General features: G+C 37.5%; 1 protein-coding gene across 1 annotated transcript in view; it reads right to left on the reverse strand.

Moving 5' to 3' along the window:
* Nucleotides 1–6307: 6307 nt before the first annotated feature.
* The window catches only part of LOC141345283 (uncharacterized), a 97157-nt gene continuing 76101 nt past the window's right edge, over nt 6308–27363 (reverse strand). Inside the window, exons 7-14 of the mRNA XM_073850154.1 lie at nt 19712–19831; nt 19091–19204; nt 16330–16443; nt 13293–13406; nt 12989–13035; nt 12710–12877; nt 8396–8546; nt 6308–8306 (exon numbers count right to left, since the gene is read on the reverse strand). Of these exons, the coding sequence (XP_073706255.1) occupies nt 7864–8306; nt 8396–8546; nt 12710–12877; nt 12989–13035; nt 13293–13406; nt 16330–16443; nt 19091–19204; nt 19712–19831 (1271 nt within the window). The 3' untranslated portion in view covers nt 6308–7863. The remainder of the gene's footprint in view (nt 8307–8395; nt 8547–12709; nt 12878–12988; nt 13036–13292; nt 13407–16329; nt 16444–19090; nt 19205–19711; nt 19832–27363) is intronic.

A 27363-nucleotide genomic window follows, 5' to 3' on the forward strand; every position in this document is an offset into this window, starting at 1 on the left:
AAAATTCACAAAAACTGAGCCTACGTCATAAAACTGACCTGAGATCAGTTAAAATTGTATATTAATTAGACACCGATTCATGCCAGATCAACACCCTCTAGTAATGAACTATCAAATAAAAAAATGACTGATTTGTTTTTGTAGTCCAAAACAGAAAACAAGTTAGCACAGGTTTTTGGTTAAACGGCTTATATATACAGTCAAGCCCGAAATTATTCATACCCCTGGCAAATTCTGACTTTAGTTACTTTTATTCAACCAGCAAGTTTTTTTTTAATTTATTTATTATTATTTTTTTATTTATTAGAAATGGCACAGACGTCTCCCAGAAGATAATAAGACGATGTACAAGAGGCATCACTGTGGGAAAATTATTACTCATCATTATTTACATTTGAACAAAAAGTGGCATGTCCAAAATTATTCATACCCTTCTCAATAATCAATAGAAAAGTCTTTATTGGCTATTACAGCAATCAAACTCTTCCTATAATTGCTGAGCAGCTTTTAGCTTGTCTCCACTGGTATTTTTGCCAATTCATCTTTAGCGATGAGCTCCAACTCTTTCAGGTTGGAGGGTCTCCTTGCCGTCAGTATGGCGTCATGTTGCTCAGGCCCTGCCCATGACCGTTGACGGACTGTCCCGTATTAGCAGATTTCCGCTCTTAGCCAGTTGTCTGCCATTTTTTTCCGCACTTGAGCAGCTGTAACAATAACAATGTCTCATAAACAATGCAGGTGTTTTGTAGTTGAATGTTTGTTAAAGTGAACATATTTTTTTTCTCAACATCAGAGCCACTGAGGACGCAGTGGATTAGTTTTGTTTTTAATGATAACGTGCCACTAAATACACCAAAAAATAATTGGAAGACGGGGTGGAGTGAGCAGTAGCTTATTATCATTTAAAGGAGCATGCACCGAAACTGAACACAAATAACAGCTGTAGAAAAGTTTTTTTGCACAACCGTTAAGGAATTTTATGCAAAGCATTTTGCAGACATTTCATGAAGACCCTAAAGAATCATATTAAATTGTGGAAAACGAGCATCCGATGTCCCCTTTAAAGAGGTCATCAGATGACCATTTCCCACAATTTGATATGATTCTTTAGGGACTTAATGAGAAGTCTATAACATACTTTGGTTAAGATTTCTCAATGGTAGTGTAAACAACTTTTTACCTGGTCAAAATCAGCCCTTTTTAAAACGAGCTATTCTTTTGCATGTTCCTTTAAATGCTCTGCTTGCCCCGCCCCTCTCTGCAGTGGGATGACGAGCCGTAATGTTTACTTCAGCTGGGTTTAGCTGCGAAACTTGTTAAACTAGCACATGATTAAGAAAGGCCATTTGCAAAGATGCATATCTCACTTCTGCTGTGGGTGAAGCTGCATCAGGAAGGATTCGCACGAACATAGACGCATATGTAGATCAGGATCGGCACTTTTTTTTCAAAAATGAAAGGGAGTAAATGATGACCGCTATATGTTTATTATTACATCCAACAACAGAACACCTCAATCGCTCAATTTGAGGCATTCTTGTTGACACAATGGTGATCGGAGTCGGACTGTGAGGGCGGGTCTAAGGTAAGACGCTCATGTCAATCAACTATCGTGGGAGCAGCCTCTGTCGGTGTGTCGTCACACTGACAAGAAGCTGAGAATGACCTGATTTTAAAAGGGGGATATTACTTTTAAAGATTAAACAAATACCACTGGGTGGATTTTTATCATTGTAGGGTGATTGTGTACACAAACTGCCAACACACATTAATGTTCAAACAACATGTAAAAGTGAGTTTTGCATCCGATGACCCCTTTGAAGATGTAGTGTTTCTCATCCAGTATGTGACCATCTTTACGGTTTGTTTGTTTTGCTGATGTTGGAAGCTCCATATGTGTTCATATGTGTTTATGATGGTTGATTTTTACCTGTATTTGTTCCCTTTAAACCCTGGATACTATCCTGTCACTCAGATGAAGCTGTTGTCAATGTGGTTTGCCACATTGTTGTCTCTTTAAAGGAGCAAAATTAACAGATAATGTACTCACGTGATTGCCATTCAAAATGTTCATGCCTTTCTTTCTTCAGTCGTAAAGAAATTGTTTTTTGAGGAAAAACATTCCAGGACTAATGTCCATATAGTGGACTTCAATGGTGCCTGTGAGTTTGAACGACCAAAATGCAGTTTAAATGGAGCCTCAAAGGGCTCTAAACAACCCCAGTCGAAGATTAAGGGTCTTATTCTAGTGAAACAATCTGTCATTTTCTAAAAAAAGAAAAGAAAAGAAAAATGTATACTTTTAACCTCAAATGCTTGTCTTGTCTAGCTCTGCCATGCGCATGAGTACTCTGTAATCAGGGTCGATACTGTTAGGGTATGTTGAAAAACTCCCATCTCATTTTCTCCTCCAACTTTAAAATTGTCCTACATTGCTGCAGAAGCACTGACCCAGTGTTTACAAAGTAAACATGAAAAGAAGGTCAAATGCCCTTTACAAAAAAGTTAAAGGGGTCATCGGATGCCCATTTTCCACAAGTTCATATGATTCTATAGTGTCTTAATGAAAAGTCTATAATATACTTTAGTTAAAAATTCTCAATAGTAGTGTAAAAAACAGCCATTTACCTTGTCAAAATAAGCTCTGCAAAAACTCAACTCATTTTAAGACATGGCCCCTTTAAATGCCACCGAGCTCTGCTCGCCCCGCCCTAGGATTATGAGACGTAGTGTTTACTTTAGCTGCGTTTAGCCGCATTTAGCGGCGAAACCTGCCAACAAGCTTATTATTGAGAAAGGCAACAAATTGCGATCAGAGTCGGACTGTTTCAGCTTGGTGAGGGTGGGTCTAAGGTAAGGCGTTCATGTCAATCTACTATCTGGGAGCGGCCTCTGTTGGTGTGCCGTCACAACGACAAGAAGCTGAGAATGACCTGATTTTAAAAAGGTGATATTACTTTTAAAGATTAAAAAAGTACTACTGGGTGGATTTTTATCATTGTAGGGTGGTTGTGTACACAAACTACCAACACACATTCAAACAACATGTAAAAGTTAGTTTTGCATCTGATGACCCCTTTAAAACAGCGATGTAGAGGGGAGTTTTTCGACATACCAAAACTGTATTGATCCGGATTACACACAGTACGCATGCACATCGCAGAGCTAGACAGAGCAAGCATTTGCTAGATAGGACTCTTATTCATCAGCTGGGATTGTTTAGAGGTCTTTAAAGCTGCACTGAAACTGCATTTTGGACGTGCAAACTCACAGGCACCATTGAAGTCCACTATATGGAGATAATTCCTGAAATGTTTTCCTCAAACTGAAGAAAGAAAGGCATGCACATCTTGAATGAAAACAGGGTGAGTACATCATCTGTAAATTTTTGTTTTTGAACTACTCCTTTAAGGGCACCTAACCGAACACCCCATGTCACTTTGACCTCAACCCTGTTAAAGAGAATTGACAGCTAAGACAGGAAAAAGACTAATTCAGATTCTCGAGTACAATGCAGTCAATGAGGGGAGGGTTGGGTATCCTGAGACACAGCAGGTGTGGAGGGAGGGGGTCCCAGCTTCATCACTGTCAGTGTGTGTATGACACTGTGCTCATTTATGTGTTTTAAGAGGACTGAACTTCCTACATTTCCTCACGGACGGGTGGGAACAGGAAGCAAGCATTATATCCGCCCATTCCCTGTCTTTAAAAGGTCAAAGTTCACATTTGTCATACCCACGAGTCTGGCACTCTCACTCTCTGCTGACCTCTGACTCACTTTCCCTATATGCTAATATAATGCACATTAGTGCACACTTTGTCTTTATCCTTCTCACCTATAGGCGAGTAGTGAGGTTGGTGATTTATTGTTTGGACCAATTCGCAAAAACAAATGCATATATAAGTAGTGATTATTATTTTTTTTTAACTGTTTCACAAAGTGTTGGACTGTTTTACTGTTAATTTGAATTTGAGATCAAATCAGGTACAAAAAGAGTTGAACATGAACATTGAATGTAAAATTAGTGGTTTTAAGTATTTAAGTACTGTATAACTATACTTACAGTTAAGGGTCAAACGTTTACATACACCTTGCAGAATCTGCAAAATGTTAAGTATTTTACCAAAATAAGATATTTCACATTAAAGATGTTTACATATGGTCCATAAGAGAAAATAATAGTTGAGTTTATAAAAATCACCATTCAAAAGTTTACATACACTTAATTTCTTAATACTGCGTTGTTGGCTGAATGATCCACAGCTTTTTTTGTTTTGTTTTTGTGATAGTTGAGTCCCTTGAACAGTGCCTTCAGATCCCACAAATTGTTTGGTTTTTCAGCATTTGTATGTATTTGAACCCTTTCCAACAATGACTGTATGATTTTGAGATCCTTCTTTTCACTCTGAGGATAACTGAGAGACTCATATGCAACTATTACAGAAGGTTCAAACGCTCACTGATGCTCCAGAAGGAAAACGATGCATTAAGAGTCGGGGGGTGAAAACTTTTGGAATTTGAAGATCAGGGTCAATTTAACTTATTTTGTCTTCTGGGAAACATTTAAGTATCTTCTGTAGCTTCTGAAGGGCAGTACCAAATGAAAAAAATTAAGAAATTTAGGCAAAATAAGTATAATGTACACATCTTCATTCTGTTCAAAAGTTTACACTCCTGGCTCTTAATGCATACTTTTTCCTTCTGAAGCATCAGTGAGTGTTTGAACCTTCTGTAATAGTTGGATATGAGTCCCTCAGTTGTCCTCAGAGTGAAAAGATGGATCTCAAAATCATACAGTCATTGTTGGAAAGGGTTCAATTACACAAAAATGGTGTAAAACCAAAGGATTTGTGGGACCTGAATGATTTTTCTGAAGAACAGTGAGCAGTTTAACTGTTCAGAACAAACAATGACTCATGAACTACTATCACTTAACAAAATAAAAAAAAGTCATGATTTATTTCTTGTGATTTCAAAATTTTCTTTGAAATATATATATATATATTTTTTTTCAATTACATTTTTAGTGCTTTTTAGTTTTTTTTAAGGTGCATATTTGAGTGAGGAATCTGTAAATAGTTTATTGAATTTAAACAAATGATTTTGTTAAACTTTGTCAGACTTACTAATGCTAAGCATCAGACTGTGAAACAAAGAAAAAAATCAGCCCACAAAATGAAATAATTTACATGCATTAATAAAGTGAACACTGACTCATTGACAGTAAATTGCTGTTAGAAGCAGGATGCTGTGACCAAATTTCGTTTTATTGACTTCACACAGCTTACCAAATGGCAATTAGACAATAAGGAAGCGTCAGTAATACATAACAAGATTACCAAACACACACACCCTGATATACCAAATGCTGTACAATACCGTTAATGCATACACGCACAGAAACACAAGCTTTGGTTGATAAATGCACTTTAATTACAATTCGATCTTGCGGCAAATACCGTTTGGGTGTGAAGGGTGAAAGAAAATTAAAATGCCGATATTTTTGCAAGGAGTCAGCATACAAAAATGGCAAAAATTGATATGTACAAAATATGTACAATGGCGCTATATACATCCAAGTATTATAAAAATCATACATCTTGTACATCTCCAACACGACAGGCAATAATTAGTGAGATTTTTAAGAATGTCACCTGGCACTTTTTCAGTCAGCGCTTCTATCTTTCTTCATAATTCCTTCGAATGTCATTCACGGACACACGTAGCCTATACTGTTTTCACATAAGTATAAAAAAAGTCAGGGAGTTGCGATAATGTGCATGGCTTTGTGTAAATTTATGGCGAAACCGTCTACAAACAGATTCATACATATAGACTTACACGCTCACAAACACACGTACGCTTACAATCACACAAATGTGTACAAATATATAGGGCACAAGTGTAAACACAATAAAATACACTTAAATATCCAGGATTCGAAGAAGCTGAATTGCTGGCCTTAAAAACACTTGCCGTTCTTTCAAACACATTTTTCAGGAAAGCAGTCAAGGTCCAAAATTAACATTCGCCAAGTGCAAAATGTGCATAATATGGGGTAAATAATAGGGCTGGGTAACAACAAAATAAAATAGATTTCTCGATTTCAATCGATTCTCATTTTTACGAAATTCCTAAATCCCAAGAATCGATTAGTCTAGCATGTTTTCAGTTAATGAACGTAACATTGTAGCACACCTTCCATCCAATTTATCGTAATAGGCTTTGTGCCTTTTGATATGGACCAAAGTCTCAGATTTTAAATTCTGTTAATTTTATTAGTGTTTAAACAATAAGATTAATTACATATTCAAATGTATCCGGAATAATGTAGACAGAGCTTATGAAAGCCTCCATTTAAATGTTTATATTTCAAAAAACGAATTGGAGTAGAAATATAGCCTAATTATAATTGTGCAACTGTAACTTTGAGTGTTTAAGCGTTTATAGACGAAACCGTTCATTTTAACAATAAATATTATAGCAATGTAGTACCAACTGACTCTTATGTGTATTTTACAGAATTTATTAAGAGGTTTTTTTTCCATTGAGAAAATTTGGCATGTACTGTACCTGATATATGTGACCCTGGACCACAAAACCAGTTTTGAAATTAAGATCTGAAAGCTGAATAAATAATACAACTATTTGAAAATCAGGAATCTGAGGGTGCAAAAAAAATCTAAATATTAAGAAAAACAATCGACTTCAGTGTTGTCCAAATTAAGTTCTTAGCAATGCATATTACTAAACAAAAATTAGGTTTTGATATATTTACGGTAGGAAATTTACTAAATATCTTCATGGAACATGATCTTTACTTAATATCCTAATGATTTTTGGCATACAAGAAAAATCGATAATTTTGACTCGGATTTTTGGCTATTGCTACAAATTTACCCATGCAACTTAAGAACAATCAATATCGAAATCAGAAATCGAACTGAATTGCAAGCTTGTGAATCAGAATCAAATGAATCCGAATTGTAAAATTTGTCAAAACCCAGCCCTAGTAAATTAAGTGGATGATAAAATAATGTTTTAAATCGAATTATGAATGATAATCTGATCTTCACTTATGTAAATTACATAAGCGATTAAAATCAACTTGTGTACTAAATAAATAAGTTGGGACTCGCATGTCCTTGAACGAGTATCTAGAATGTACAATAACGACCAGAATTTTGTGATATGACCATATTTTGTTCAAATATTACTCACTTTTTTTGTAACAGCGCAGTTTCATATCATGAAAAAAGGTTAAATAATTCAAATCTTGTTTTCTTTAATGCGGAAGTAAGCGTTAGACTTCAGGTTCATTATCCGTTATAGGGAAATAAGGAGAAGAATAACAACGTGCAGTACAACTGTTTGCACTACAAACCAGTGTGTTCATAATTAAGATAATACATTAAAATAATATGGTAAGACTCACCAATTTGCAATATCGCATAGCAAAACAAGCTGTTTTGTACAGCTAAAAATAGCTGGACACGGATGAGACCGGAAGCTAGACGAATATAATTTAGAAATGGCTGTGGGCATTCTTACATGAAGAAAAAGGTGGATAAAATAATGGAATTCTCTGAAAATAAATAGTTTCATAACGGAAAAGAATATATACGGCTGTTAAATTGTCTCAGTTTACCCACCACTGGCAAGTGTGTTAAAATTTTGGACCCTGTCTCTGTCAGTACAATTTCTTCAGGCTGTGACTGTGCCAATAATTCCCTTCCCAGTTTGCACCCTCTCAGATCTCTAAAACTTAAAGCTCAGAGGTCAAGGTTCACCAGCAGAGGTTGATTAAAATGCATCAACCACAATAGACCCTCCGAACCCATAAGTCAGTGGTCAAAGTGCGGTCACACCTCCAGTTCCTGGTTCTCTGCATAGTTGAAACGGTTTAGTTTTTCCCGTTCACGGTTGCAAATGTCCAGCTTCGGCCCGTGGGCTGGTTTTAGAGCTGGAGAGGGCGCGGGTGAGGGAGGAAGTGTAAGTTCAATCTCTTCACTGCAGTGCACTGGCATGGGCACAGTGGGCACTGAGGTGGGCACTGTTTGTGCAGGAGGCAGCAGGGCCACGCTGTGGTCAAGGTTACGGATTAGAGTGCAGAACTGCCGCTGGTTGTTAATGGCGTTGTCCTCAGGCGCTGAAGTACGTAGCTGCTCTTTGGTCCGGTGGCGGCGGTGCAAGCGGGACAGCAGTAGTGCGCACACAGAGCAGCTGCCTGCCACAAGTAGTGCAAATACACCCACCAACACCATATAAACACTGAACCCACCTCCACCTGGGTCTGACACTGCACCTGAATAGAAAGAAAGGCAGAGAAAGATTTTAAAAGAAATCTATTTACCTTTTCATGTGCCATCATGTTTCAATATTTATGCTCCTAACCTTGGCAGTGGGGTTCATGACATGGATCCTTCAGACTCAGGCACTCATTTCCATAGTAACCCTCGGGGCAGGTGCACTTGTAGCCTCCTGCTGTACTATGGCATGGCACCCCCTTGGGGCAGGGGTTGGGATTGCAAAGATCCAGTTCCACCTAAAATAAAAACGCTGTATTAAATTTACTGGGTATTAAAGAATGGACACCTTAAGCTGACTTGAGTCTTAATACTGAGAAATCCAGAAGTAGGGCTAACAAGATTCCTCGATTGCATTTTTCCCATGTCGATTAAAGGGATGGTTCGGAGTAGAATTGACTTCATTGCTATGCACTCCGAAGCCCATGTAAATACCCCATCCGAAGTTTTTTTTTACCTTAGTCAAACATTTATGGAGATATTAGAGTTTTTCGAATTGCTTGTTACAGGAGTGAATGGTACATGTGATGTATCTCGTAAATTGCACCACTAAACGTGCAAGTAATCTTACCAAACTTGTACAGTAGTGTAAATAGGTTATGTACTCACAAAACGCCGCATCAGTACATTTGTAAGTCCACCATGAGTGTTTTAAAAACACGTTTTAGCCGATCCCTACTAGTCTCAAAAACTACAAATGGCGACACGTCGACGTCACGTCCCTGGTTTGAAAAAAGCACGTAAAAGTCCTCCTACAAGTTGACATGCACACAGATGTAGTAGGAAGACTTTTACGTGCTTTTTTTAAACCAGGGAAGTGACGTCGACTTGTAGTTTTTGAGACTAGTAGTTCTCGGGTAAAACGTGTTTTTAAAACACTCATGGTGGACTTACAAATGTTCTGTTGCGGCGTTTTGTGAGTACATAACCTATTTACACTACTGTACAAGTTTGGTAAGATTACTTGCACGTTTAGTGGTGCAATTTACGAGATACATCACATGTACCATTCACTCCTGTAACAAGCAATTCGAAAAACTCTAATATCTCCATAAATGTTCGACTAAGGTAAAAAAAACTTTGGATGGGGTATTTAAATGGGCTTCGGGAGTGCATAGCAATGAAGTCAATTCTACTCCGAACCATCCCTTTAACCAGCAAAATACCGGAAATGGTGCATTCCACAGACGAGAATCCATGAAAAGCATTATTAGACCTGCTACATGATATATTAAACCCATTTAAAATAAATAAAACATAATGCTGTTGTGAATTCACAAACGCTACCATTCAATTAAATGAATATATGCACTTTATTTACATCCATGTAGGTGTCAGGGTGGCTCCATTTACAGTAAATACTGCTCCACACACACTTATTTCCATGTCTCATGAGTGTCTCAAACTCCATTTCTGCATGTTGTTGTGAGTTTGTGTTTATTATAAAGTTCATCATTTCATCAGATTTGTAAGGGAAATCATTTATAAACCTACACAAACACAGGGGAATACATCAAACTTTGTCAATATGCTAACTTCATCACGATTTCAAAATAAAAGTTTAAACACTCACTCTGAGTTTACACGTTTTTTTTTTTTGTCCACATTTTCAAAAAATTACAGTGGCTGTAGCATTTCTGCTGTAAAGAAATGGCCTATTATTAAATATTGAGTGGACATTTGAATTAAATGATGTTTAGGTAACAGTAACTAAAGTTAAGTTTAAAAACAATCGTCAGGCCGTTACAATGCATAATGTACATTAGCTCTATTGTTTATAATAAATTATGTATTGTAACAGTTTTGTTCAATGAAACCATATGATTACTTGGTTTACTTAATTTGAAATAATTATAATTGCCTCATTGCGATTACAATGAGGAAAAAAAATTGTTTTGATCCCCTGCTGTTTTTGTACCTTTGCCCAATGACAAAGATGATCAGTCTATAATTTCAATGGTAGGTTTATTTGAACAGTGAGAGACAGAATAACAACAACAAAAAATACGGAAAAACACATTTCAAAAAAGTTATAAATTGATTTGCATTTTAATGAGTGAAATACATATTTTAATCCCCTATCAATCAGCAAAATTTCTGGCTCCCAGGTGCCTTTTATAAAGGTAACAAGCTGAAATTATGGAGTGCTCCTAATCTCAGCTTGTTACTTGTATAAAAGACACCTGTCCACAGAAGCAATCAATCAATCAGATTCCAAACTCTCCACCATGGCCAAGACCAAAGAGCTGTCCAAGGATGTCAGGGACAAAATTGTAGACCTATAGAAGAATGGAATGGGCTACAAGACCATTGCCAAGTGAAAAGGTGACAACAGTCGGTGTGATTATTCGCAAATGAAAGAAGCACAAAATAACTGTCAATCTCCCTTGGTCTGGGGCTCCATGCAAGATCTCGCCTCATGGAGTTTCAATGATCATGAGAATTCAACTTTGCATCTTTGCATTGACTTTGTATTTAATGAGCTTTTAGGCTGGAATACACAAGTTTTTTTGCCCAGATTTTAACCTTGATTTGCAGTCGAGACTGGTTGATGCTAGTTGTAGAAAGTTAGAGCCAGTCTGCATAATTTAGGCAGTCATAGTTGAGAGATTTCTCAGAAAATTGTTTTGTTTATGATGGGCACAGATAGATTTTTATAGATTCCCTCAGTCAGAGTATATTAAACGAGAAGTTCACTTCCAGAATAAAAATTTTCTGAAATTACTCACCCCCATGTGATCAAAGATGTTCCTGCCTTTCTGTCTTTAGTCATAAAGAAATGAAGGTTTTTGAGGAACACATTCCAAGATTTTTCTCAGATAATATGCTTACCACCATGTCATCCAAGATGTTCATATCTTTCTGTTTTCACTTGCAAAGAAATGAATGTTTTTGAGAAAAAAAAAAATCCAGGATTTTTCTCCATATAGTGGACTTCAGTGGTGGCCAACGGGTTGAAGGTCCAAATTGCAGTTTCAATGCAGCTTCAAATGGCTCTACACGGTCCCAGCTGAGTAATAAAGGTCTTATAGTGAAACGATCAGTTATTTTCTTAAAAAAAATAAAAATTTATATACTTTTTAACCACAAAATCTTGCACTAGCTTGACTTCACACATAACATATGTGACCCTGGACCACAAAACCAGTCTTAAGTCGCTGGGGTATATTTGTAGCAATAGCCAAAAATACATTGCATGGGTCAAAATTTTAGATTTTTATTTTATGCCAAAAATCATTAAGAAATTAAGTAAAGTTCATGTTCCATGAAGATTTTTTGTAAAATTCCTACTGTAAACATATCAAAATGTAATTTTTGATTTGTAATATGCATTGTTAAGAACCTAATATGGACAACTTTAAAGGTGATTTTCTCAGTCTTTTTGATTTTTTTGCATCCTCAGATTTCTGATTTCAAATAGATGTATCTCGGTCAAATATTGTCCTATCCTAACAAACCATACATCAATAGAAAGCTTATTTATTGAGCTTTCATATGATGTATAAATCTCAGTTTTGTCAAATTTAACCTTATGACTGGTTTTGTCATCCAGGGTCACATATCTATGTTATAAAGATTACACAAGGTTAGTTCTTCGTCTGTGATTCAAATAGGTAGGGTAGAGAGATCTGATGTTCTCCTCCAACTTTAAAATCGCCCAGCATCGTTGTTTTACCTTGTTTTGTAAAGGGTCTTTGACTTTATTTACACGATCGCTTTGTAAACTTTGGGTCGGTACTTCTGCCTTTCCAAGATGATCACATACCGTGTGAGTAAGGTCTGTCTGGTGCAAAACGAGCATTTGTGGTTAAAAAGTATATACATTTTAATTGTTTTAAGAAAATGTTTCGCTAGATAAGACACTTAATCCTCGCCTGGGATCGTGTAAAACCCTTTGAAGCTGCCTCGAAACTGCAATTTGGACCTTCAACCCATTCGGCCACCACTGAATTCCACTATATGGAGAAAAATCCTGGAATGTTTTCCTCGAAAACATTCATTTCTTTGCGACTGAAGAGAGAAAGACGTAAACATCTTGGAGGACATTTTGATGAGTATAGTATCTGGAAATATTTATTCTGAAAGTTAACTAATCCTTTGAACGCGTTTCATATTTTGAGCTGGTTTACATTCGTCACATATCTTAGAAATGAGGTGCTTATTGAAATTTGCTTTCCCTTTGGAAAGATGTTCTTTTGAGCAGAACATTCTTAACCAATTCCATCCAACTTTCAATCTGCAATTTTGAGATTGCGAGGATGTGCACTAAAATCAAGCATTCTCATTAAATATTCCATTTCACATTACTGAAGACGCTACAACTTCCAGTTCACACAGATATTAAGCATTTTGAGCTGAAAGAACTGCTTACTGTAGTGAAGAAAAAACAGCAAGCTCTTACCTCACAGTAGCTGCCAGTGTATCCCAGCGGGCAGCTGCAAAACATGCTTCTGCCACCCTGACGCTCCACACACTGCCCTCCATTTACACAAGGGTTGCTGTCACAGGCGTTTACTGCTGTCTGACACAGTTTACCAGAGAAACCCGGCAAACACACACACTGAGAGTCCTGCACATGACACACACAGGTTAGCTCTACTGAAGGAGAAATGCTTAAATGTCAAAGCATTTTCACATCCTGGAGGTGCAAGTGAGCTTATCGAGGTGAATCACTTCTTACCTTACAGTGTCCTCCATTCAGACACAAGCCCTGGCAGCTACTGTTCCCTGTTGAATAGATGATATTTAAAAAATGAAAAATCAATAGTCAACCAAGTGCAATGGAAACCCACAGAACACTGTTTCACTGAAGAAAGAGACTAGCTAACTACATTCATCAATAAAGTATGAATGTGAATGTGTGAGCAGACCGCGGGTTCACCCTGAAGTCATTTCCCACCAGCACTGAAACTGTCATGTTTGATTTTAAGCTAAATCATGCAAATTTTTTTTCAGGTTCTGTGAAAACCACATCTAATACTCACTGATATCACAGTTTGCTCCTGACCAACCGGGAAGGCAGTCGCACAAATATCCCCCAATCAGATTACGGCAGGAACGGGCATTGACACACACGCCAGTCTCACATTCATTAGTGTCTAAGAAAGAGGAAAGAAACAGAGATGAAGTGAGGCTATAATTAGAATACCACCATACTACTACATCTGCAGTACATAATAAGTATAATTGGCATAGTATGCAAATTTCATGAAATGCAATACCCAGATGACCTTCTATTTTTGCCAAATCGTGCCGTATACAGCAGAACATAATGAGCTGGGTGGTGTATCCCACAATGCCATGCATTAGACTCGACCTACAATATCCCAGTTTAACTAATGAAGTGAGAATAATATCCACCACAAATTCTAACACCTTTTTCTGGACTGACAATAGTTATTTTTGACATTTCATGTAAGATTGGATGCAAAATAACCATTTTTATTTCTTAAATGATGCAAAGATGCCACTGAATGAATAAAATATGCATATAATGTGGTTTGAGGTACTATTTAAAAGAGAGAAAAAAAATAGGCTGCTGAGAGTGATTTTACCATGGTTAAAGAATTCTGTTTGGTCATATGCATGATAATTCAAGTCAAGTCATCTTTATTTATATAGCGCTTTTAACAATACAGTTTGTGTCAAAGCAACTTCACAGTATTCAAACAGGACAATAGTGTGTAAGTAACGCATTATTGTAAACAATCAATTTTCAGTTAAAGGCAGTTCATCAATGAATTTAGTGATATCATCATCAAGTTTAGTTCAAATAGTATAATTATAATTCATTAACAGAAGAAATAGCCAAATCATTTGCTTTTAATTAATGTGCAGCGTTATCGACATTTTAGGCTAAGATTTGTATTATAATATATTATAATATGTATTATATTCCTGTGGAAAATACGATTTTTAAATGCTTTTAAAAGAAGTCTCTTATGCTCACCAAGACTGCATTTATTTGATCAAAAACACTGTAAAATGGTAATATTTTGAAATATTAACTTTTAAAATAACTGATTTTTGTTCTAATGTACACTACAGTCAAACGTTTTTGAACAGTAGAATTTTTAATGTTTTAAAAAAAAAGTTTTGCTCACTAAGCCTGCATTTATTTGATGCAAAGAACAGCGAATAGAGTACATTTATTTACTGAAATATTTTTTTCTATTTAAAATAAGTTTTCTAATTGAAAATTTCATTTATTCCTGTGATTTCAAAGCTGAATGTTTAGCATCATTACTCCAGTCACATAATCCATAAATCATTCAAATATTTTGATTTACTGCCAAAAAACTATTATTATGATGTTAAAAACAGCTAAGTAGTTTTTCAGGTTTCTTTGATGAAAAGAAAGTTCAGAAGCATTTACCTGAAATAGAAATCTTTTGTTACATTATAAATGTCTTTATCATAACTTTTGATCAATTTAAAGCATCCTTGCTAAATAAAATTATTAATTTCTATAAGTTTGCTTTTGAATGGTATAGTGTATGTTGCAAAAGCTTTTTGGATCTTTATATTCATCAAAGAATCCTGAAAATTGTAGTCAACTGTTTTAAATATTGATACTACTACTACTACTACTACTAATAATAATAGTAATAATAATAAATGTTTCTTGAACAGCAAATCAGCATATTAGGATGATTTCTGAAGGATCATGTGATACTGAAGACTGGAGGAATGATACTAAAATTGTAGCTTTGATGAGAGGAATAAATTGCATTTTTAAATATATTCAAATAGAGGAGAGTTATTTTAAATAGTAAAAATATTTCAAAGTTTAGATCAAATAAATGCAGGCTTGGTGAGCAGAGGAGACTTCTTTAAAAAAAAAAAAAACTTTAAAAATCTTACTGTTCAAAAACTTTTGACTGGTAGTGTATTTTAAAATGTAATTTATTCCTGTGATGGAAAAAGTGAATTTTCAGCAGTTATTATTTCAGTCTTCAGTTTCTTATGATCCGTCAGAAATCATTCTGAAATGCTGACTTGCTCTTTAAGAAACATACATTATTATCAATGTTAAAAACAGTGGAAGCATTTTTGTAGAAACTGTCATACATTTTTTGATTCAAAATAACAGTGTTTATGTTAAATTTAAATCTTCTGTAACATTACAAACGTCTTTGCTGTCACTTGTAATCAATTTAATGCATTATTTTAGAATACAAGTATAGATTTCTTTAAATAAAAAAAATAAGGACAATCTGACTCTAAAGTTACTCCAGAAACTATTACTTTTACCCAGAGTTGCCACCTTCATACGGCTCTCTTAAAACCCATATCTGACCCTCAAAGACAGATCTCTTTGTGCTGACGCTAACGGCTGTTTTCTGAGGTGTCACTGTGAAACATGACTGCATTTCACAGAGCGTCTACAGTTCAGAGAGACTGATACACTCCAGAGAGCCACAGCTGATTTGGGCCTCTGGGCAATGGAGTGTGAGAGAGACTCTCTCCCAGCAGTCAACAACATCAGCGACAGATCCAACCACAGGTCCTCTTCATTTAGCAATTAAATGCATTGCACACTGTAGCATGAAATTGTCTGATGTGGTTTAACGGATAATGGTCGGCGGAGCGCTGATGCTGATGAATAATTTCAATGTGGCTTGTGCTGATATGGAATTTATAAACACAAGATGTGTTTACTTTCCACAGAAAGCTGAATTTGCCATCTCTGGAAATGATTATGATTTGGTGGTTTTAAATGGTAAACATGGTGGTGGCCTCATGGTTTCTCTAATATTTTACATGGTTTCTTAAATTTAATTCCTTGGTGCCTTTCTAGTCCATGTACTCTGAGAGCGAGGTGAGGAACACGAGTGTAAACAAGAAAGAACAGGTGTTCGCATTACGGACAGGTAAAAACAGACTATGACAAGTTTAGGCAGGTAGAGGCAGGTTTCGTCAGGTGCGGGTGTGGATGAGTACGAGTGTAAGGCCAAGTTAGGCAAGTGTGGACATGTATGAACAGCTCAGGACAGGTGAAGCTAGAGTGCTAATACTTACCAAGCTGGCAGGTTCTGCCGGTCCAGAAGGGAGGACAGAGACACTGGAAACCTTGCGGCGTCTCTTGACACGTGGCTCCACGCCCACAAGGATTGGAGTCACACTGCAACACTGCTGCAGATGAAAAGAACAGGTTCTCTGTCTCATGATGTGATTTCACTGCCGTCAAATCTACCCACCGACCTATCGATCTACTCTATCTACAATCATTCTGGCTCTATATATATATATATTCATCCCTGTGTATTATCTATCTATCTGTCTGTCCAGCCGTCTGTCCATCTATCTGTCTATGCATTGGTCTATCACCTATTCTCCTGTCTGTCCATCCAGCATCCATCCGTATGTATCCATTACATCCCATCCGTATATATCCATCCATCCATACCATATATCCATCTATCAACTGTATCTACCCATCTTCTTGTCTATCTATCTATCTATCTATCTATCTATCCGTCCGTCCGTCCGTCCGTCCGTCTGTCTGTCTGTCCGACCGTCCGTCCGTCCATCCGTCTGTTTGTCTGTCTCTCGTCCATCATCTCTGTCCATCTGTCTGTCTATTCATCTATCTGTTTGTCTGTCTGTCTATCTGTCCATCATTTCTGTCCATCTGTCTGTCAATCCATCTATCTGTTTGTCTGTCCATCTATCCGTCCATCATCTCTGTCCATCTGTCTGTCTATTCATCTATCTGTTTGTCCGTCCATCTATCTATCCATCATTTCTGTCCATCTGTCTGTCTATCCATCTATCTGTTTGTCTGTCCATCTATCCGTCCATCATCTCTGTCCATCTGTCTGTCTATTCATCTATCCGTTTGCCCATCCGTCTATCCATTCATCATCTCTGTCCATCTTTGTCTATCCATCTATCTGTTTGTCCTTCCATCTATCTGTCCATCATTTCTGTCCATCTGTCTGTATATCCATCTATCTGTTTGTCTGTCCATCTATCGTCCATCATCTCTGTCCATCTGTCTGTCTATTCATCCATCTGTTTGTCCGTCCGTCCGTCCGTCCGTCCGTCCGTCCGTCCATCTATCCGTCCATCATCTCTGTCCATCTGTCTGTCTATCCATCTATCTGTTTGTCCGTCCGTTTGTCCATCTGCCTGTCTATCCGTCCATCATCTCTGTCCATCTGTCTGTCTATCCATCTATCTGTTTGTCTGTCCATCTATCCGTCCATCATGTCTGTCCATATCTCTATCCATCTATCTGTTTGTCCATCCATCTATCCGTCCATCATCTCTGTCTATCCATCTATTTGTTTGTCCATCCATCTGTCTGTCTGTCTATCTGTTTGTTTATCCATCTATCTGTTCGTCCGTCCGTGTGATCTATCTATATTTGTCCGTCTGTCCATCCGTCCATCATCTCTGTCCATCCATCCGTCTATCCATCTATCTGTTTGTCTGTCCATCATCTGTCTGTCTGTCCGTCCACCCATCCATCCATCTACCTGTTTGTCCGTCCGTCTGTCTGTCTATGTATCTGTTTGTTTGTCCGTCCGTCTGTCTGTCTATGTATCTGTTTGTTTGTCCATCCGTCTGTTTGTCTATCTATCTGTTTGTACGTCCATCCATTTGTCTATGTCCGTCCGTCCATCATCTATTTTCAGGTTTCTTTGATGAATGAAAAGGTTCAGAAGAACATCATTTATCTGAACTATAAATCTTTTTTGTAACATTATAAATGTCTTTATCATCACTTTTGATCAATTTAAAGCATCCTTGCTAAATGGAAGAATTAATTTCTATAATTTTGCTTTTGAATGGTATAGTGTATGTTACAAAAGCTTCTTGGATGTTTCTATTCATCAAAGAATCCTGAAAAAAATGTACTCAACTGTTTAAAATATTGATACTAATAATAATAATAGTAATTTGTCTATGTCCGTCCGTCCATCCATCCATCCATCCATCTTCATCTGTCTGTCCATCTGTCCATCCATTCATCTATCTGTTTGTCAGTCTCTCTCTCTCTGTTTGTTTGTCCATCCGTCCATCATCTGTCTGTCTGTCTGTCTGTCTGTCTGTCCATCCATCCATCCATCTATCTGTTCCCTCATAAGTCTATTTGCATGCTGAACAAAGCATTGGTTCACACAAAAATGAAAATGACCCCATGATTTACTCACCCTCAAGCCATCCCAGGTGTATATGACTTTCTTCTTTCAGATGAATATACTCAGATTTATATAAAAAAAATGTCCTGGCTCTTCCAAGCTTTATAATGCCAGTGAAGTGTGGTCAAGATTTTGCGATTACACTATCCCTACAGACTACATTTCTTACACAAACACACTCACTTCAGGAGGCCTTTATTAACCCCCCAGAGTCACATGGAGTACTTTTATGGATGGATCACTTTTATTGGGCTTTAAAATCTTGACAATTTCTAAAATAACTCAGATTGCAAAAGAAGAAAGTCATATACACCTAGGATGGCTTGAGGTTGAACAAATAATGAGGCAATTTTGATGTTTAGGTGAACTTCCTGCTTTAAAACAGTTAACCAATGTCCTCAAACCTGAGGAGCTCCTACAACCTGATCTCCTAGATACATTATCATCTGTGCATTCAAGATGTGCATGTTTGTGACTGCTGATTGCTGCTGACTGCTGACTCCGGTTAAGGAGCATTATTTAGGTGTAGATCTGAATAAAATTGGCTGCAGCAGTACAGGAAATAGCAGCTGCCATTGATTGGTGCTGATTGCAGTCTGTGCAGGTGTGTGTGCGTTTATATGTTTAACTACCAGAGGCACATGAGGGTCCAGTCCAGCCCAGCGCACACACACAGCTAAAGCCTGTTGGGTCTTCAACACATGTTCCTCCATTCTCACATGGAGATGAGAGACAGGCATGCTCCACTGTGAAGGGAACAAGAGGAAGCGATACACTTATAATCTGCATCACATCTGTGTCTCATATCCTGTGCTATCACCACATAATCAGAAGTGCTTACTGTACAGCTGTATTCTGTTCAGAGCAGAAATGACACACTTCACCTTTAACATGAAAATGAGAGTGTGTATTTTATCTGTATTTGACATCTTGCAGTGATTCTTGGTTTGAGGATTCAAACCCCACAGCAGTCTTGCAGTAAGTTTATCTCTTATCAACACCTCACAGAGCTACATCAGAGATCACGTTAACACAGACTAAAATTATCATTACTGAGGAGATAATTGGTCCGACTCATGCAGGGTAGCACAGCGAGAAATAAAAGCTGATAACATGTCATGCTTCATCAAGGAGTGAGCTTTGCCTACAATATTCTGCAGATTTTATTCTTGCACAGCACATCTTTGAGGTATGCTTGTAATAGCTGTCAAGGTTGACAGAGTTTATGGTTGTGTTTTATAGAGTCATCTTACCGATGTCACAATTGCGGCCACGGAAACCCTCCTGGCACACACATAGGTACTCGTTGGGTTCAGTGTTGGTGCATGTACCACCGTTCTTGCATGGTTGATGGTTACCACAATAATTCAGATCTGTATGCGAGAGAGAAAGAGATGTTTTGCGGTTAGGGAAATCTGACAATTGATGTGTTTTAGTGAAGAAAAATCAATTCTTTGTGTTCCTTACTGGTTGCTGCGTCTGTAGATACAGATGAGCTCAAAAGTTTACATACACCTTGCAGAATCTGCAAAATGTTAGTTTTTTTCAATCGCTAACAAGCGCTTACCCATACTTTTTCTAAACTCTTAACACAGACTCGCACCTACAAAACACACTTGGCCAAATGGATAATTTTCTTCTCAAAAATACATTTTGTTAAATATATACTAACTCATCCTTTCAAAATAGAACACATCTTTCTCTGCACACACTAACTTTACCAAAACACTGGAAATCTGACTCAAAATGAAATTATTCTGTCAAAGTATAACACTTGTTTTCACTTCACAAGGTACATGCAGTCAATCAAAGTACACCAGGTTTCAAAATACTGGCTATTGTTGACATTACAAAAACTGCATAGACTTTTATGTTTCAGTTTTACAGGTATTTGCATGCAAAACATGCAATCCACCATTTTGACACTAAATTTCTTGGTTGGGAACTGTATGTCCACATGTACAATAATGTTCACATTCAAAAGCATTCCAGTAAAAAGCAAATACGTTTCTTTTTCTGTTTATTACAGGAGGTACAGTAGAAACACGGTATGATAGAACAGAAAAAGTTTTACTATATTGCTTACAGTGAACAAAATATCCATGAAACACACAAGAGCATTCTGAACAAAATAAATAAATAAATAAAAATAACAACAGCAAAATGCCCAGATAAAAAAAAGCACAAAATTACTGTATCTAATCTCTGTGATCTTGAAATGAATTGAATTGAGAATGAATGGTAAATTCCAATTCACTTCCTGGAATGGAATTGGATTTGGAATTGGAATGTCAGGAAATTGAATTGAAATCAAATAAATTCCACTTGAGTTGCTAGTTTACAGTACATTAAATATTGTAAATCACGTAAACAACAAACATATAAAAGAAATACAAAGAACTGTCTGTTTAGTTGGTTAAGCATGATCATTTCACATGCCAAATTTCAGGAAATTATGATAATTCGATGCAATAAAAAGTGAATGAAATACATGAATGAACATGACTAATTTTTTTTGTGAGTTGAGACATATTATGTGGTAATCATATATTGAATGTATAGTACATACAGAAACTTATCACTACTGTCATTCAATTATTAATTCATAATGTACAGTTCTCCTTTTTATTTACTTGCATTTGATCAACTCTATTTCATACATTACTTGGTATTTGTAAAGCATCATAAATAAAGCTCAAATGTATGTCTCTAAATGCAATCACACATAGATGCTCAGAAACAGCAATAAATGGAATTCAGTGGAATTTCCCTGAATTGAATTCCTGTAATTCCAATTCAATTCCAACTCTGTTTCCTGTAATTGCTGTTGAATTCCAATTCCAATTCCATTCCAATTTCATTTCCTTCTTTGAATTGGAATTGTTGAGTTCATTCCTGAATTGACCCCAACCCTGTTTCCAAAACATCTCTCCTCAAAGTCGTCCTTTTACTGTAAAAGTGTAAATGTAATAGAAAAAAATAACCACTGTTTCTGAGTCTAAGCCAGACTGGAATCAGCTGTGGTTGGCCCAATTTACCCAACATAAATCAGCTGTGTGTCAACTATTTAATTGTTTGTTTATTATCAGCTGAGATATATTTTTGATATTGATATTGTTTTTGAACTGATATCATTGCAGAAGCAGAGGTTTTTATACTGTATCTAAGGTTTGGAATATTGTTTTTGCTATTGCGGGATGTTGTGTGATAACATTCGTAAATACTACAAAAACAATCCATAATTTTGTTGTTAGGTATAGCTTGTCTGTTAAGAAAATGTAAGCATTGTGGAAATGTGTTCACTGACTGCATATTGGGTGAAAACGACATGAAATGTGTGAATGGTATGGCCACAAAAGACCGATGCTGTGCTAATTGTGTTTAGAGTTTCGAAAATGTGACAACTGTTTGGACAAACGCTTGTTAGCGACTGAAAAAAAACTGTAATTATGTATTAATTATAATGCATGTTACTTTTTTATTTAGTACTGGCCTGAATAAGATAAAAGACGTCTACATATAGTCCACAAGAGAAAATAATTGCTGAACTTGTAAAAATGACCCTGCTCAAAAGTTTACATGCACTTGACTGTTAATACTGTGTTGTTACTTGAATGACCCACAGCGTTTTTTTTGTTTAGTGATAGTTGGTCATGAGTTCCTTGTTTGTCCTGAACAGTTAAACTGTCTGCTGTTCTTCCGAAAAATCCTTCAGGTCCCACAGATTTTTTGTTTTTTTTCAGCATTTCTGTGTATTTGAACCCTTTCCAACAATGACTGTATGATTTTGAGATCCATCTTTTCACACTGAGGACAGCTGAGGGACTCATATGCAACTATTACAGAAGGTTCAATGCTCACTGATGCTTCAAAAGGAAACACAATGCACAATGCAAATTATGCAAAATTTTCTGAATTTGAAGATTGAATTTGAGGGTAAATTGAACTTATTTTGTCTTCTGGGAAACATGTAATTATCTTTTGTAGCTTCTGAAGGGCAGTATTAAGGGGGGGGGGGGGGGGGGGGTTATATTCTGGCAAAATAGGAAAAATGTACACATCTTCATTCTGTTCAAAAGTTTACACCCCTGGCTCGTAATGCATTGTTTTTCTTTCTGAAGCATCAGTGAGTGATTGAACCTTCTGTAATAGTTGCATATGAGCCCTTCAGTTGTCTTCAGTTTGAGAAGATGGATCTCAAAATCAGTCATTGTCTCAAAATCAGTCATTGTACAGTCATTGTTGGAAATGGTTCAAATACACAAAAATGCTGAAAAACCAAATAATTTGTGGGACCTGAGGGATTTTTATGAAGAACAGCATACAGTCTGAACTGTTCAGGACAAACAAGGGACTGATGAACAACTATCATTAAACAAATAAACATTTGTGGAATAACGTTCAACAACACAGTATTAGGAATCAAGTGTATGTAAACTTTTGAACGGGGTCATTTTTATAAATTCAACTATTATTTTCTCTTGTGTTATATGTTCAACTGTATTTTATGTGAAATATCTTATTCAGGACAGTACTACAAAAAATAACATGCATTTTGTATGATCCCTCTTATTTTGGTAAAATAATCACCATTTTGGAGATTGTGCAAGGTATATGTAAACTTTTGACCTCAACTGTATGCTAGTAGTGTTGTTTTGTGATATGAAGGGCATAATATTAGACAATGGAACACACTTATCATTGTGCTTTAACAGCAGAGCCACTTTACTCTCAACCAATAGAGTGGTTTATTTAGTATCAAATGTTCATTTTCCATGATCCAATCAATTCCTGACAGATAAAACCAAGGCCCGTCACACATTTTTTTTTTTTTTTTCCTGTTAAATATCCTGTTTTACCAAATGTCATATTAAGGTAGTACACTGGGATGTTTCATGTTGGCTTAGGAAATAAAAACTTGTGGTAAGGACAAAACCAAAGCAAATTTATCATTTCATTTTTCCTTGCAGCAAAAAGAAAGAATAAACAGTCCTCCAACCAACTTAGGCCAAATTAAAGCCACATGATTGAGAGAACTGTTTTCTTTCTCAAAATATACAAACACCTACAAATTATTATCAAATGTTTTGTCAGAAAAATCATTAGACTCAAAAAGTACTGTTAGCTATGTGAAAACAGATGGGATCCATTCCTGATCCACATGGCAAAACTTTCATCAATACAATATAATAACATCTGTATTAAGAAGAACATACGTGACCTGTACTCTCACCCCTCTTCCCATCCATATTTGAGCTTCCTAAAATGTACATTTACCACTGGGAACTGTTGCTTGTAGGAAAATGATTTTCTAAACAATAATTTCATGGGGTTACACAAAATGTCAGTTTGGTCTAGACGCAAATTAAGTTTGACGTCTCAGACATTGTTTGAATGTAGTTTACTTCATAAATCATACAAAATCTGACCAAGAATTCCAACAAGGTCATGCTTGAAGGGCTAAGTTAAACTCAAATGGATTGTTTCCTGAAGATTTACCCACAACACACAAGCATGCTTAACTGGAAGAATTATAACCACAACACACAAATAGACACACAAATTAAAACCAGTGCTGTGATGGAAAATGATGCAGCCTGAAGACTGGCTCCTGACATCTGAGTTTAGACGGAATCTGTGTGTGTGTGTGTGTGTGTAGAGAGAGAGAGAAAGCCATTGAGATCAAGCTAGTATCTATAGATTTATGACCTGCATCTGCATAGGTTTAGTCCTTTGTGTGCATGTGTGTATTTATGTGTGTGTGAGGGTGTGACAGTGCCATTCACATAACTGCTGAATGGCAAGAGCCTGTTTTAGCCTCCACCTCACGGCTCACGTTCTGTTTACCCAAGACTATCGGCTTACACCTCTACAAAGCTCTGAAGAAACCCCACGCGTGGGTCTGTATCAGCTAATCTGGATCTATTTACACAAACGTTGCCTGTACAGTAAGCAGTTAGCATGTGTTGGAATCTAATGGCTTTATTCAATATGACATAACCATTTCATTTTCATCCTCTTTCCAAAACCCAGATTTGCAAAGACATGACAGATGTTCTCAGCAATCCTGCACAAAATGATTGACAGACGGACAGCATTTCAGATAAAATAAAGTGTTTTCCTATTTTATTGACACCTGTCAGGTATTTCTGATGAGCTGCAAAGCTACTCCATACCTGATTTTTTAAAAGTTTTTTTGAAGCAAATCAAATACTTTTATTTAGCAAGGACGCATTCAATTGGTCAAAAGTCACAGTAAAGACTTCTACTTCAAATTAATACAGTTTTTTTTTTACTTTTCACCAAAGAATCCTGAAAATCATGGTGTATCACAGTTTCAACAAACATATTAAGTAGCACAACTGTGTTTAACATTGATCATAAAAAGAAATATTCCTTACATATCAGTATATTAGCATGATATCTGAAGGATCAATGAAAATTCAGATTTGCGACCCTTTGCGAGGAATACATTACATTCTTAAATGTGTCAAAATTAGTGCTGTCAATCGATTAAAAACACTGAATTAATCATAATTCATTAATCATTAAAAGGTTTTAATAATTTTATATATTGCAAAAACCTCACATTCAATATTTAAATGAAACAATACCAAGGCAGTAAATGGTGAATATCACTGATACTAATATTACTGTCTCTAGGAAATAGTTTTTCTCCTAATATTTAACCATTGACTATAGCCATTCAACAGTACAGTATAATTGAGACCTATAATTTTAAACATTTATTAGGCTTAAAAAGACAATAACATAAAACAATCTTTACATAAACCCATCATTTACCTGTACCCCTCAACAAATAAATAAAATATACAGAAATTGAATAAAGCTATCAAACACTAAATACTAAATTAAATATAGATGAATCCTTAAAGCTACAAATGTCATTGACTTTATCTTTTTCTTTTGTTCTTTGATTAATAGACATCACAGCAGCTGGGTTGTAAGGTTATTTGGCTGCTACTACTTTAAGAGCTGCCGCTGCTGAACGTAAAGCAAATCTGACACGCATGCTCGTAGTTTAATTCGCACTTTAATATGAAATGATACCGGCTACAGCGTGCGTTCACTGTTGTTCTACTGAAGCTCCCTCGTCACCTGTTACTTTCCTGTGCTTGTTTGTCTAGCGCCTGTCGCTGAGTAAAGTGTAGTGCGTGCAGTGGCGTACCGCACATCATAGAGGCCCCCCCGCAAAAAACGAGATGGGGCCTCTCCCACCAGTAGTGATGTCATGCATGAAAATTTATTGTGCACCTGAGTCCGTCTCTCCCATTTACATAACTGATTTATCAGTAATGAGTGTGGTGAATTATCGTTGCATTGGTTCATTTGACATTATTATTAATAGCGTATATCATATAATGTGCGTATTTGATTGCAAAGAAAAACCCTAGCCCCACCCCTGCATTAAATATATTTAACGCCGTTAAACTGGAAAAATTAATTGCCTACGTCAACACAGTAGTGACAGAAAATACAGTTATTTTGAATAATAATAATATTTCTGTCACACCCCCGGACTTTCTTGTTTGGTTTTTCCCATTTTCCCCGCTGTTCTGAGTGTTTTGGTTTCTCCGTCATTGTCTGCACCTGTCTGTGTAATTAGTCTGTGTGTATATAAGGTGTGTGTTTCCCCTATATTCTTGTCGGTCTTTAATGTTATATGGATGTCTTACCCTGCTGTTCCTGTGTTTGCTTGTATTCCGTTGGATTTATTAAATATTCGTCTTTTACTACGTCGTTGTTCGTGTGTTCCTGCCTACATCGTGACAGAAAGACCGACCGAAACAGTTATTTTGCGTGTTCACCTCCGTTTTGTTTCCCGTTTGTTTTTTCCAGTCCTTTTTGTTTCCGTTGTGTTTCCCCATGGATTCCTTTTTACGTCCAGAGTTCATCCTGCTACGGCTGAAGCAGGGGGAATTACCGCTCGAGGGATACACGTTAATGTTCCAGCTCGTAGCTCAAACCACCAGCTACTCGGACGACGCGCTCTGTGCATTCTATGACGCAAGTCTCAATGCGTCATGCAGAGCGTCGTCGTCCGAGAACGGCCCTCGAGCGGACTTCGCTGCGTTTATGGAGTGGACACTGGCGAGAAACAAACCCTCGTTTCCCACCCGTTCCCAGGAGAATCTCGCCAGTGCCACTCCAGACCCAGAGCCCAGCCAGCCACCCCGACCCGCGGATTGTGAGCCCATCAGAGACGGGAAGCCCGAGCCCGGAGCGACAGCAGTATGGAGTGCCGACGGGGCCAAAACTGCTGATCAGGTGCGTGAGCCGACTATTACATCTGCGACGGTGGAGTGCTTCGTGGAGCAAGAGAGTGCGGTAGAGAGCCCCGCCCACTGCACTATCACTGAGGGTGAGCTGAAACAAGATTATGGGGATGTTATGGACTGTGTCATGGAAATACCTATCTGCCTGGATTTCCCACCCACCCTCCCTCATCTGCCTAGTCCTGAATCTCCGCTGGTTCCGCCCAGCCTTCATGAATCCCCGCTGTCTTCTGTCAGTCCCCTTGCTCACCCTCAGTCCACCATCTGTGCGGTGGGTTCGCCGCGGGTCTGCCAGTCTCCATCGGTGTCATGGCTGGAGGATCCCTCACCATCGCCTCCAGCCTCAGAGTCCTGGACTCCGCCTCGGCCCTCGGACCCTGCGGCTCCACCCCGGCTCTCTGCTCCCTCGTCTCCGCCGTCGCCCGTCGATCCACCAGCTCCACCGGGCACCATCGTCCCTCCGGCTCCGCCCTGGTCAGTCGTCACCCCACCTTCGCCTCTGGACTCTACTCCTCCGGCTGTGCCTCGTCGCGCCGTCCCACCGGCTCTGTGGACCTCCTCCCTCCCGCGGGCACAGCCTCGGTCCTCTGTCGCTCCGGCTCCGCCGC

This window comes from Garra rufa, chromosome 11 (genome assembly GCF_049309525.1).
Source record: "Garra rufa chromosome 11, GarRuf1.0, whole genome shotgun sequence".
Lineage (NCBI taxonomy): Eukaryota > Metazoa > Chordata > Actinopteri > Cypriniformes > Cyprinidae > Garra > Garra rufa.